Source organism: Rhipicephalus sanguineus, chromosome 5, assembly GCF_013339695.2.
Source record: "Rhipicephalus sanguineus isolate Rsan-2018 chromosome 5, BIME_Rsan_1.4, whole genome shotgun sequence".
Taxonomy (NCBI): Eukaryota; Metazoa; Arthropoda; class Arachnida; order Ixodida; family Ixodidae; genus Rhipicephalus; species Rhipicephalus sanguineus.
In genome coordinates, this window is record NC_051180.1 from 203,614,086 (window position 1) to 203,628,330 (window position 14,245).

Here is a 14,245-nt window from a genome sequence, read left to right on the forward strand (position 1 = left end):
AACCGGGAGGTAGTCTGAAGTACGGCTCGCTTGGTATTCCCTGGACTGTCAGTCTTCAAGACCGAGTCTAAGTTAACGCTAAGCTTATCCTCTTTGGTGTTCCTGTACAGCCCGAGCACTTTGGTCCAATGAGACTCGGTCGTAAGTGTTTCTCCATTTTGCTGTAGGGTGCGTCGAAGCAGCTCACAGTTCGTCGCCCATTTCTGCATCTTCATGCCAGCTAGTTCCATTATCTTGTTCGTCTGTTTGTACAGCTCTACGGCTTCTTCAGCGGTCGAAACGCCCAGCATAAGTCATCGACGTAAAAACTCTTTTTGAGCTTTCCGGCTGTTTCTTCGAACAGTGGTGCGACGTGGTTAAAGTGGTACTGCATAGTAGCAGCCAAAAGAAACGGACTCGACGTTGTTCCGAACGGCACTCTAGTCATTCTTGTTTCTTGTATTCTTGGTAGTGGTTTCCCCAAACAAGGCACCTCCTCGAACCAAAGGAAACGAAGTGCGTCTCGATCTTCAGGTCTTGTGTAAATCTGTAAGAACGCCTTGTGCACGTCGGCGGTTATGCCATATACGTCCAAACGGAACGAGATAAGCATTTTGAGAAGGTTTGCATTAAGGTTTGGCCCTTTTTCCAGTTCATCATTCAAAGAATGTTCCCCTGCTCCATGGGAAGAGGCGTCGAAGACAACTCGGAGTCTTGTCGTTGTAGAGGTTTCGCGGATCACTTCATGATGAGGCATATAGTAGACCTGTTCATGTGTCAAGTTATCAGTGTCGATCTTCTCGGCATGTCCGTCTTTCTCGTACTGCCTAATAGCTTTGTCATATGCTGCGAGTGTTTCTTTCTTCTGTGAAAGCCTGCGTACTAAAGAGTGCAATCGTGAAATGGCGACTTTGCGATTATCAGCCAAGTTGCACTCTGCCGATTTCTAAGGTAGCGCCACTTCATAACGCCCATTTCGAAAACCGATTGTGTCAGTGAACCTTCTTGACACGACGTCGTCTTGCTTCAGAAATGGCTCTTCAACAATACCAATGGCATCCAGCTCCCAAAACCGTTGTAATGGGTAAGAGATGTCCTCCTCCTCATGCACGTCAGTTCGCAGCAAGCAGATATTACTGCAGGTATATTGGCTGCTTTGTCCCTCGACGGACGACGGTCCTTGGAGAGTCCACCCCATTCTCGTGTTAATGGCAATTAACGCTGTGGTGTCCGAGTCCCATCGTACTTAGCTGTTTTTGGGCATTAGCTTCCACAGCTGGTCGGATCCAATGAGAAGACTTACCCCGGGTTCGCAAGTGACGCTCGGGAAAACAACTGCATCTGCTAATGGTTTGTCTTCTGCTACGATGACTTACAGAAATTTGTTTGTTTTTGGGGCTTCGATCATGTCGTCACAGATGAAAGGAACGACAACAGCCTCCATTTGTACTGATGTGTTGTCGTGTTGGTTCCGAAGCAAAAAGCTGACGACCTTTGCGCGTCGGGTGAGTTCGGATCGCCCTCGTCCAAATGTGCTGATAACCAAATTGATCTCCCGTATCGGCGTTAGCCATAGCTTCTTACTAACGTCTTCTCGTACAAACGTTCTCTGACTGCCGTTGTCGAAAACGCCGCGTATGTAACAGCATCGTATCGATGTCGTTATCCACGCTCGAAACGTCTGGAGGAGAACTTCGGCGTTAAGTCCAGCAGCTGCGCCGTTCGTAGCAACATGCATAGCAGCGTCAGAAGTATTTCCAGTGGCCCCCGCGGTACACATTGTAGATGCATGACGACGGTTGCATACTTTGCATTGTACTCTGCGGCGGCAGTCTCGTGCCAGGTGTCCTTTTGCCGTACACTTGTAGCAACGACCATCCGCTGTGAGCAAATTGCGCTTCTCTGCTACGCTGAGGTGGCTAGTGCATTCCTCAGTAGTGTGATCAGTTGGCGAACAGAAGACGCAGGGCTCGGAAGAAACGTTTGTCCTTTTCTGAAGCATCCTGGCAGACGGAGGCGACAAAGGCTTTTGGGAGCTCTGAGCAACATCGCTACGAGTATTCATTGACCCTGGAGTCGAGATCTGTGCGCTTCGCTCACGGCACTCCACTTCGATCCGAAGAAAGTGCAGCAAACGCCCCATCTCCTCGTGCGAAGATTGTGTACTGCAAGCGTCAGTTGAAACGGAACGTGACTCCCTGCTCTCCTGTTTATAGTAGTCAACTACTATGTCAGCAGGGATAACTTTCAGCAGTACCTCGCTCAGCATGGCTGCGTATGATATAGCGCTAACTCCAAGGTTCGCGAGTCCTCTCTGGTTCACTTGTACTTCGTCGTACAGCTTCCGCAAGGCTGATACGTCGCTCGACGACCTGACGGGTTTTAGTATGCGGAGCCTCTCCAGGTGCTTGTGCTCGATTAGTTTCGCGTTTCCAAATCTTTGTTTTAATACTTCAAGTGCGTCGCGGTAAGATGAATCTGTGACCTGAATTCCGGCGACGGCTTCAGCAGCGGCTCCGTCGAGTAACGACACAAGATAGTGGAACCGATTCGTATTGGACAAGCTCGGGTTATCGTGCACAGAGTGCCGGAACATGTCCCAAAACGGCTGCCATCGAGTTAAACTGCCGTCAAAGCGCAAAAGTTCTAACTTGGGCAATCGTGCACCAAACTCACGCTGAGGTCGCGTCGGTTCCCCCTCCGAGGTCGCTGGTGGGTCCTCCTCAGTAGTGGTTGCCTTGAGCCTGTTCATGTGGTGTTCGAGCAGGGCCAAAGCGCTGGTAGGAGCGTCTTCATATTCCATAACGGAATCGTAGTCTTCTGCCACCTGCTCGTCTGTCAGGAAGGTTTCCAACTCGGCGTTCAGCGCAGCTAACTCCGTCTGGACCGCCTTTAACCGGCTGTGGAGGACGTGAAGCGTCGAGAGCTCGAACTGGTCTGACTGTACAAGCTGATTTACCTCATTCACAATCCTCGTACTCTGGGATCGACGCGAAGCCCGCTTGTTCTTGGCACGCTCCATGACGGTCTGGTTGCAAGACGAAGTCCCAGATCGGAAGCGACAGCTCGTGGGATGAAGGCCGCGGCTTCCCGAGTCTTCGGCACCAAAATGTTGTGGGAAATCTCCTTTGCAGCCTTTATTAGCGCACTGCGCGATACCGTCCCAACATGGCGTACGTAAGAACAGTTCAAGAACTCCAGCCTCAGACCCACTTCTCCTCTTCTTCGTCTTTCAGTCCGTCCAGCACGCAATTTCCACATACCCGTTTATGATGTTGATAGTCTCTCGCAGTCACCATTGTATTTCCCGTTTCCTAGTGCTGGGCTAAATAGTGCCTTCTTCTTTAGTGGACCAGTGCTGAGTAGTTGGATTGACCTCCTATTTGTGGCACATACCCGTTTATGATGGTTTTCTGATAGGCCGGACCAATTTCTGTGGCACATACTCTCTTGCTCGGCTAACTGTTGTCTTCTTCATTTTTAATGGACCAGTGGTGAGTAGTGGGATTTATCAATTTCTGTGGCACATGCCCGTTTATTTTTCGAGATAGGGTCAGACACATTAGGTCTACCTTAAACAGCTTCACTGAAAAAAAAAAAAATTCGCCCTGCCGTTGCTTAGCAACCGCCGAGCATAGCATGCGCTCTGCAATGGAGCGAATAGCGACCGATGAACACGCGGCGCATAGCGTCCCATGGCAGTTGAAGTATATGGGCGCAAGGAGAGGGAAAATATGATAAAAAGAACGAAGATGAAAGTATCGCACCAGATACCGCATCACGTCGCCAAGCGGGGCAGGCGCGCTAGCTAAGCCACGCCCACCGACGGAGACATCGCGCGCAACCTCAATTCATTTCAATTCACTTCAATTGTGTTGCTTTAAACAAACTTTTACGAGATCACAAATATACAGGCGAGGATCCCAAAGTAAAGGAACTGCTGTAGGACCCTCGAATAATTATCTGAACATTGATGGTAATAGCTAAAACAGCAAATGAACTCATTTATTGGCAAAATCGAAACGTATTAGATAAAACATTTATGTTCACATCAATAAAAATCATGAAAAAAGCGCAGAAAAAATAAGCTCAAGTTACAAGTGAAAGAGTGAGAAAAAATTGGGGGACCCTTAAGCTTCGCCTTTAAGATTTGAACGCGATAGCGAAATCCGGCCCCTAGTGCGCACTTCAACCACTAAGTGCATACTTATTAATGTGTGTATTGTTACACACACACACCCGCACACATACACACACGCGCGCGTGCGCGCGAATGGTACAGGTTTTTGATCTAAAGCAAGAGTCGCATGGCCTCCAATATATACGCCGCGCGTCCGCCATCTCGGAGGCTATGCAGGGTCGAGACATATTTCTCACAATGCCTCACAGATGGCAGCAGAACATCTAGCGTTTGCTGTTTCCTTGATCAACGCCTCCTCTAGAAAACTGGCGTTGGCTTGAAATGTTTTCCGATAGATGGACATAGTTGTCCATTTTTAGAGCTGCTTGAAAGTTCGTGCGTGTTTTTAGCGGCGATGGCTGCACTATCCGGACCTTTTTCGACGTAGTTTGACGGCCTCGCCTATGCACCTACAAATCGCCGAATGGGCTCGTTTTCGTCGTGACACCTGCCGAACAAAATGCGTTAAGGAGACTCCTTCCACTACATGGCATTTATGTAGTGTTTTTTTTTCGAAGCAGCTGCAAGTTACATGGTGGCTTTGTGGTAGGACACCTGCTTGCCGCCCGAACGGCCCGGGTTCGATCCTCAATGGAACGGAAGATTTTTGTTGTTTGTTTTATTTGCTTCTTTCTCGATTTTTCGGTCACAGACGATTTTTCGCTCACAACCAACGGTGCCGACGCCGACACCGGAATTTCTGCGACACCAGCTCTCTAACGCTATCGCGTTAAAAAAGTGGATCGTACACCAGCCAGTATATGAGCACAGATATTTGAGATAGAAATGCCTAAGATCACTTTTCAAGACTGCAAGAGAAACAAGAGATGTAATAGCTGATGCCAATTCATTTCAAAGTGAAATTACACTGAATGCAGATTTTTTTGCCGTAATTAGTATTGTCACGATTAATAGCCGGCAGATCGACAGAGGACAAAAAGCGAGCAGCACGAGCTGCAGCTCTGGGCTCTCTGAGGAAGACGACGTTGAGGCGTCTGCTCTTGTGTTATCTGAATACAGATTGAAGGAAAGAAGATGACTTTCGAAGGGCTCGTTGTTCTTTGTTAGACAAAATATTGTTACGGAAAAAGACACGAGCTCAGAGGGATACGTATCCCTGTATTGTTTACAGCAATAGGCGAGCAGCGCGAACCGACGCGAACAGCACGCGCCAGTCTGTCTGTTTCGTCCTTCTCTTCGCCTCCTTGGCCGCGATGCCGCTGGTACGTAGCATTACCCCCGGCGGCCGAAGCACCGTCCCGCAGCTTTAAAGGTCGTTTTCGGAAGAGGTGTTGTAGGGCTTGAGCCGTGAAACGTGAACAATATCGCTGAACCGAACAGATGGCGATGGACAGATGGGGCCAATCTCATAGGTAACAGGTGTTACCTGACGCAGTACACGGTAAGGTTCAGTGTAAAGAGACAAAAGTTTTTCGGATAGGCCCACTCGACGATGAGGGGACCAGAGTAGCACAAGGGCACCGGGAATGAAATGTGCGTCTCGATGAGAAGCATCGTACCGGCGTCGTTGTTTGCTTTGCGACGCCGTCAGCCGAGCGCGGGCGAGCTGTCGGGCTTCGTCGGCTCGCGCGATTGCGTCTCGGGCATACTCGCTGGTGGACGAGGTGGAGGTAGGAATGATCGTGTCCAGCGGTAAAGTCGGCTCTCTTCCGTACAGGAGATAAAAAGGGGAAAAGCCTGCCGTGTCGTGACGCGATGAATTGTACGCAAAAGTTGCGTAGGGTAGGGCAACATCCCAGTCTCGGTGGTCCGGCGACACACACATAGCGAGCATGTCCGTAAGCGTGCGATTAAAGCGTTCTGTTAGCCCATTGGATTGAGGGTGCTATGCAGTGGTCAGTTTGTGCTGCGTAGAACAGGAACGTAAGATGTTGGCGATAACTTGAGACAGGAATTGACGGCCACGGTCTGTGATCAGTTGTCTTGGGGCACCGTGAACCAAGATAACGTCCCGTAGCAGAAAGTCAGCAACGTCGGTTGCACAACTTGTCGGTAGAGCTCGCGTGATCGCATAGCGTGTAGCGCAATCTGTAGCCACTGCGATCCATTTGTTTCCTATGGTTGAGACAGGAAAAGGTCCAAGAAGGTCTAATCCAACGCGGTAAAAGGGTTCTGTGGGTATGTCCAGTGGTTGAAGATGGCCAGCGGGTAGCAGCGACGGTGTTTCGCGGCGTTGACATAACTCGCACGTGGCGACATAGCGGCGTACTGAGCGAGCAAGGCCTGGCCAAAAGAAACGGCTGCGTACGCGCTCGTATGTGCGAGAGACGCCGAGGTGTCCAGCTGTTGGCGCATCGTGAAGTTCAGCGAGGACACTGCGTCGTAAATGCTTAGGCACGACAATTTGAAGGTCAGGTCCGTCAGGTCGGAAATTTGGATGGTAGAGGACGCCCTCTTGAAGCACAAAGTGGCGAACAGAGGCGTCGTTTGGGAAAGATTTCGTGCGGGTGATGAGGTCAAGGAGCACGGGATCCCGTTTCTGTTCTTCCCCAACATGAACCAAGTTGGACACTGAGAATATGGAGCAGATCGTGTTGGCGTCAGTGTCATCAGGATCGTCGACAGGGTACCGGGAGAGGCAGTCGGCATCCTGGTGCATGCGGCCAGATTTGTACACGACTGAGTAGGAGAACTCTTGGAGGCGCAAAGCCCAGCGACCAAGCCGCCCTGAGGGGTCTTTAAGAGAGTTCAGCCAGCAGAGCGCGTGGTGGTCGGTAACGACCGAAAACGGGCGCCCATATAGGTATGGCCTGAATTTGGCGACCGCCCAAACGAGAGCCAAACACTCACGCTCTGTGATTGAATAATTGCGTTCGGGGGAGGATAAGAGGCGGCTGGCGTATGCAATAACGCAGTCGTGGCCACGTTGGCGTTGGGCAAGCACGGCGCCGATGCCATGACCACTTGCATCCGTGCGGATCTCAGTAGGGGCAGCAGGGTCAAAGTGGGCCAAAATTGGAGGAGTAGTGAGGAGCGCGATGAGATTGGAGAATGCAGAAGCCTCTTCTGAGCCCCATGTAAACGGGACGTCTTGCTTGAGGAGCTGCGAAAGTGGTCTCGCTATATCCGCAAAATTTTTCACGAAGCGTCGAAAATACGAACATAGTCCGAGAAAGCTGCGGACATCCTTCACAGATCGTGGAACGGGAAAGTTCTTGACTCCGCTGATTTTCGCCGGGTCTGGCTGTACTCCGTTAGCGTCCACTAAATGGCCAAGTACTGTAATTTGGTCGCGGCCAAAATGATATTTTGATGAGTTCAGCTGCAGGCCAGCACGACGGAAGATGGCTAAGACGGCTGAGAGACGTTCTATATGAGTTTCAAATGTTGGGGAAAAAACAACGACATCGTCCAAGTAGCACAAACAGGTGGACCATTTAAATCCTCGGAGCAAAGAGTCCATCATTCGTTCAAAGGTGGCTGGGGCGTTACAAAGGCCAAAGGGCATGACCGTGAATTGATATAGGCCATCGGGGGTGATAAATGCCGTCTTTTCACGATCCATATCGTCCACCTCAATCTTCCAGTACCCGGAACGGAGGTCGATGGAAGAAAAATAGTGGACACCATAGAGGCAGTCAAGGGCATCATCTATACGTGGCAGAGGGTAGACGTCTTTTTTGTAATTCTGTTTAGGTGGCGATAACCGACACAGAAACGCCATGTGCCGTCCTTTTTGCGCACTAGCACGACAGGGGATGCCCCAGGACTGCAGGACGGCTCAATGATGTTCTTGGCGAGCATTTTGTCGACTTCAGCTTGGATAATTTGACGCTCAGTCGCCGACACGCGATATGGGCACCTATGAATAGGAGGCTGGTCAGCTGTGTTGATGCGGTAGGTTACACCAGTAGCTTTTCCCAATGGACGGCCGCTGAGATCGAAAACGTCGACGTAGGACAGCAGAAGCTGGTGGAGCTCGTCAGTCTGCTGCGGCGTTAAGGTGCAAGCAATCATCGACCGTATGGCGCTGTCGGGACAAGGATTAGATTGTTGCTGGGCATGGGGATCGGACGGAGCGGTCACCGTGAGAGCAGCCACTGCGCTGTCTTCTAAGGTCGAAAGTAATGCCAAAGAGATGCCTTGCGGGAGCACTTGCGGTGTCAAACTAAAATTGACAACGGGAAGGCACGTGGAGTTCCCTGTGGCAGAAAGAACCGTGTGTGGTAGCGTAATACCACGACTTATCAGGACATCGGTGATAGGGGTCAGTACATAGTCGCCGTCAGGAACTGGTGTTGTTGCGACAAATTCGACATAGGTGAGTGTTTGGGGTGAGAGGCGAGCGTATCCGGCAGTGCAGAAGCGACTCGGCCGGGGCACAGGAGGGTCGATCATGGGCAAGTGGAGACGGAGCGTACTGGCCGAGCAGTCAATGAGGGCAGAATGCGCAGACAAGAAGTCGTGGCCTAGGATGACATCATGGGGACATTGCTCAAGGACGGCGAAGAGGACAACTGTGAGGCGATCAGCAATGCTTACATGAGCGGAGCGCATTCCCACGACAGATGCTGTTCCGCCGTCAGCAACACGGACAAATGGAGTCGTCGCAGGTGTGAGAACTTTCTTGAGCTTGCGTCTAAAATCAGTGTTCATAACGGAAACTTGAGCGCCAGTGTCGACTAGAGCTGTCACAGGCACTCCGTCGACTTGTACGTCAATAAGGTTCCGTTTCGTCGGTGTGGTCAGTAGAGGATTTTCGCTTGGTCCGATTGATGCAGCGCCACCTCCAGGGGCTGCAGCATTTAGTTTTCCGTCGGCGAACGTCGTGGGGGAGCGGGGGAAGGTGGTCGTCGGGGCTGAGGCGAACGGGACTGGCGACGGTGGGGTGAGGGAGAGCGGGAGTAGTGGGGATCGTGGGGGGCAAAGTGGTCCTGATGGGAAGAGTAGGCCTGAGGGGCAAGGTTGGCCGGAGGGGCGTAGTGGGCCGGAGGGGCGAAGTGGGCTGGAGGGGCGAAGTGGGCAGGAGGGGCAGAGTGGTCTGGGCTGGTTGCAGAACGAGGAGCGGGACGATTATTGAAGGAAGGCGGGAAATTTTGTGCAGGAGGACCCCAGCGACTTCGGCAATGACGAGATATGTGTCCTATTCGGTGACAGTAGAAGCATATGGGCTTGTCATCAGGTGTTCTCCATTCGGACGGATTACGGAACGCTGGCGGCGAGCCAGACGGGGGTCGACGTGGGCGCGTGAAGTGCGGCGGGAAGTCGGTACGGGGAGGCGTCGAAATAGAGCAGTCACCCATGCTGGCAATTTCCTGTCGGATTACTGCTTGAAGAAGGGGTAAAGGGACGGAAGGAGGTGTGTCAGAGGATGGTGGTGCCACGGTAACAGGGGCGGCTGCTTCAAGTTCACGCCTAACGAGTCGGGTCAAGTTATCGCAGGCGTCCGGTTGCCGGTATGTAGCGAGGCAAGAAGACGTCACTGCGGTATTCGGAAGGCGCGGGAACAGTGGGGAGACACGCCTACTTTTAGCCTGTTCCAAGCGACGACATTGTTGAAGTACCGCATCGACAGAGAGGCGTCGAGAGTGCACAACAACAAGTTGAACGCGTCGTCGGCGATACCCTTGAGTATGTGCGCAACTTGTTCTTGCTCAGACATGGTTTCGTCAGCTTTGCGGCAGAGGGCCAGGACATGTTGAATATAACTGAGGTAGGACTCAGTGGAGCTTTGCGTGCGAGTCGATAATTCAGTCTTTGCGGCGAGGCGACGTCCAAGAGAGTTGCCAAAAAGTTCGGGAATCTTTTCCTTAAAGGGGTGGTGCCATCAAATTTCGAGGCTATAACAATCCTGTTGTGGGTTTCCTCTGTATGCAAGGACACTCCACACGAAGGGTCGGACACAGCAAACGTTTAGTATATATTTTAATTCACTTCCAAATTTTTCTAAATGCCCATTCTCCCGATCGAAACCAATCGCTAGCGCGCCAACACTGACGTAGATCTGTAGGATGGGCAACGAAAGTTGTATTGACGTCACACCAGACCTGCTGTAGTAACGTAAGTGACCACCGGACCTCCGCCACTTCCGCAACGTACGTACCGGCTGTAGTGAACTAAAATATATCCTAGTTCACTATAGTACCGATAGAGCATCGGTTGCTACATCACTCGCCGAGTTTCGATCGCTTCCTGGCTAAGTGCGTCACAGCCTTGTGTGGTCACGTGACCACGCCTCCTACACTTCTACGTCACTGCCCAACCTCGGCGCCCAGAAAACGAAACCGAAAGTTGTCCACATCAAAAGGCGATATTAAATTATTTAGCGAGAATACATGAATCTTGGCGCGTGCATCATGCTTCCTGGAGCTATAGGAAACGTTTACAGCAAAAAACGCGCAAGCCACAAATTTGGTGGCACCACCCCTTTAAAGCTGTCCCAGCTGGTAATCTCATGCTCATGGGTGTCAAACCAGAGACGAGGGGTTCCGTCCAGGTAAAATATGACATTCGCGAGCATAAGGGTGGGGTCCCACCTGTAACTGGCGCTGACGCGTTCGTACAGGCACAGCCATTGGTCGACGTCAGAACCTTCGAGGCCCGAGAAGACGCCAGGCTCTTTCACGGCAGGAAGCGTGACGAAAGTGGGTGCGGCCGGTGGGTTGGCAGGTAGGGCAGGAGGCAATGCGGGCGGCGGGGATGTAGCCGAGTCTTGCGAGGCCATGGGGAAATCCTCGAGACAACGTCCGCTGCGGAGTTCCGTGGCGAGGTAGGGGATCGCACCACTCCACCAAATATATTACGGAAAAAGACACCAGCTCAGAGGGATACGTATCCCTGTATTGTTTACAGCAATAGGCGAGCAGCGCGAACCGACGCGAACAGCACGCGCCAGTCTGTCTGTTTCGTCGTTCTCTTCGTCTCCTTGGGGCGATGCCGCTGGTACGTAGCAATATTAATGAGAACTAACAGACAGTAATGCCAAGCAAAGTATGGGGGCGTTATTTTTAGCAATTAGGATATAAATGTGAAGAAAGTAAAGTGGACGAAAAGATAACTTGCCGCCGGCAGGGACCGAACCTTTGTTCACATTTATATCCTAATTGCTACAAATAACACTCCTATACTTTCTTGGCATTATTGTCTGTTAGTTCTCAATAATATTCTGTGTAACAAAGATCAACGAGCCCTTAAAAAGTCATCTTCTTTCCTTCATTCACAGCAAGGGTCTCGTTCTGGCAGACTTGATGCCTTCAGGTAGTATCCGAGGAATTATTGGTCAGATGCCGGCTCGTAAAATAAGATCACGTGCTGCGTGACGCCAACAGGCATAAAAAGAGTTCCACACTCGCCGCCGTGGCTGCGATCGGCGCTGACGAACACTCCTAGGTTTAATCGCACATATATACCCCATAAAGTAGACGAGAGGATGACCGCCACCGTAGCTCAGTGGTAGTGCATCGGACGCGTTATTCGAAGGTCGCAGGTTCGGCCCCTGCCGGCGGCAAGTTATCTTTTCGTCCACTTTACTTTCTTCACATTTATATCCTAACTGCTACAAATACCACCCCCTATACTTTCCTTGGCATTATTGTCTGCTGGTTGTCATGAATACCGACTTGTCCTTTCTCGTCGCAACGTGGGCCTGTATCTTGTTATTTCCGCGTTGCGACACTGGCGGAGTGCCGCCGACAACCGTTGTGGAATTCGCCCAAGAGGCTACAACTATGGAGTGAGCACTACAGCAACGGTGCCGCTATTATGACTGACCGAACAACGCCTCGACCAGCGTCTCTGCTCTGACGGCAGGCAGTGGGGGTTCGCTACGTGAGCTCATCTGCGAGGTTGTTCGTGAAAACATCCGCAACCTCTTTTGTGACTCCGCAAGAACCTGCAATGGATTCTGTTGCAGAAGTTGTACGACAGGAAATCAGGCAAGCACTTTCTATGCCCGAATCTCTATCAGACCAGCGATCTATTAACTATGCGTCGGCCGTCCGTCGTCCAACGCCAGTGCCGCACAACTTGACCCTCTGGCTCATGCTTGCAACGATCCCAGCGTGCATTCCACCGCCGCACGAGCCGGTGATTCCAGCGTACATTTTACCGCCGCCGCCGCCGACTCCACAACTCGATGCGTATACGGAAACATCGCCGTTCTACCCTCCGCCAATGTCTCCAACCTTGTCGCAAAGCATGGGCACTAGTCGATAATTTGTTCATAAGACGGACTTGTGGCGCACCGTTGACCGCTTTCCACTTTGTTTGCACTGCGGAGAAGCCGGCCATGTTTACCGCATTTGCCCTTACCGTGAACAAAGATCTCAGACTTTTGCGCCAACCTTTCCACGTGCTCGTTTTGACAACCACCGCGACATCAAGATGCATCCGCAAGCAGAGCCATTTGGTCCGTATCGTCGACCCCGCTCTCCGTCACCTGCGCCGAGCTCTTCGCCGCACCGTCGTAGTTACGCCGACACTGTCCGGGGCAGATCCCCCAGCCCTCTTCGGGGAAACTAACAGCAGCGACCTTTGGGGGGAAGGTTGCCGCCTGTCGAGATGCTAGAACGCCCTCAACCTTGCGATACAGCGATACGACGGACGATGCGACGTCGCCGACCCCCAAGGAAATCGTAAGCGCCGACCTAGTTGTTTACATAGACGAACGTCCTGTGAGAGCGCTGGTGGATACTGGTGCGAATTTCTCTATTATAAGCCGCAACGTAGCCGACGGCCTCAAAAAAAGTTAAAACTTCATGGACGGGGCCCAACATCAAAACCGCGGGCGGTCAACTGATGACGCCGTCCGGGAAATGTACTGCCATAATAAACATCGGTAATTCGGCTTTCGTTGCTACGTTCGTCATTTTGTTGGAGTGCTGCAAAGACTTGATCTTGGGCATGGATTTTCTGTGTGAATATGGCGCCGTTATAGACATTCCGGACAGGTCGGTAGCATTTTGGAAAGCCCCAGATCAAGTCTCGGATATGCGCTGTGCAGATCAGCGACGTAAACATCTGCGCGTCTTCCACGATGACGTGACCATCCCTCCGCGGTCAAGCGCTCTCGTGGCTGTAACATGCGACCTACTTCGCCAGTCCGACAACATCGCCGAACAATTTGAAGTTATAAGGCGCGAATAAGACACGGACGAAGAATAGTAACACACACACACGGAGCGCCTTTCTTTTTTTTTGCGAAGAATAGGAACACACACACACGGAGCGCCTTTTCTTCTTTTTTTTACGAAAAATAGGAACACACACACACGGAGCGCCGTGTCTTATTCGCGCGTCTTATTCCGCGTCTATTATTCGCGCGTCTTCGTCCGTGTCTTATTCGCGCCTTATAACTTCAAATGTGTTAAACCAAGAAGCCCAGTCTGCCATTCTTACATCGCCGAACAAATTCCAACATTGCTATTCAGCCATGGACTATCCATTGCAAGTGGCGTCGTAAGCATAAATTGCGGACACACGCAAGTTCTAGTAACAAACTTCAGTCCTGAGCGACGACATGTTGCGAGAGGTATGGCTGTCGCGTATATGGAGGAGCTCACTGAGGTAGCAGGCTGCTTGACTGTGGAGAAAGGCGATGACACCGGCCTGCTGCCCGTACCTCTATCCGTTGATGTTGGCCCAAGTTTGCTGTCTACGCAGAAGCAAAGCCTCCTGCAGCTTATTAAACAGTTTCAGGATTGTTTCTATTCGACGTCCAGAGTTCGTTAAACGCCTTTGACGAAACATCGCATCATTACGGATGAAACGGCCAGACCCATACGGCAAAACCCGTACCGAGTGGCTCCAAGGGAACGTGAAGCGATAGAAAGTCAGGTGCGAAAGATGCTTCAGGATGACGTTACTCAGCCGTCGAAGAGTCATTGGGCATCGCCGCTAGTATTAGTGAAGAAAAAAGACGGCACCTTACGTTTCTGCGTGGACTACCGCAAATTCAATCAGGTTACGAAAAAAGACGTTTACCTGCTACCTCGTACAGACGATTTCCTCTCTCGACTACGGCATGCATGTTATATCTCGTCAATGAATTTAAGGAGCGGATATTGGCAGACAGAGGTCGACGAAAGAGACCAAGAAAAACAGCATTCGTGACACCCGGTGGCCTTT

The 14,245-nt window shown here is 51.4% G+C and overlaps 1 protein-coding gene across 1 annotated transcript; it reads right to left on the reverse strand.

The window, feature by feature from the left end:
* Positions 1–1,922: 1,922 nt before the first annotated feature.
* LOC119395188 (uncharacterized) lies at positions 1,923–3,001 on the reverse strand. The gene is made up of 2 exons (XM_037662467.1): positions 2,237–3,001; positions 1,923–1,982 (listed from the first exon to the last, which is right to left on the reverse strand). The coding sequence occupies exons 1-2, from the start codon at positions 2,999–3,001 to the stop codon at positions 1,923–1,925; spliced, it is 825 nt and encodes a 274-aa protein (XP_037518395.1).
* Between the last annotated feature and the right edge of the window lie 11,244 nt (positions 3,002–14,245).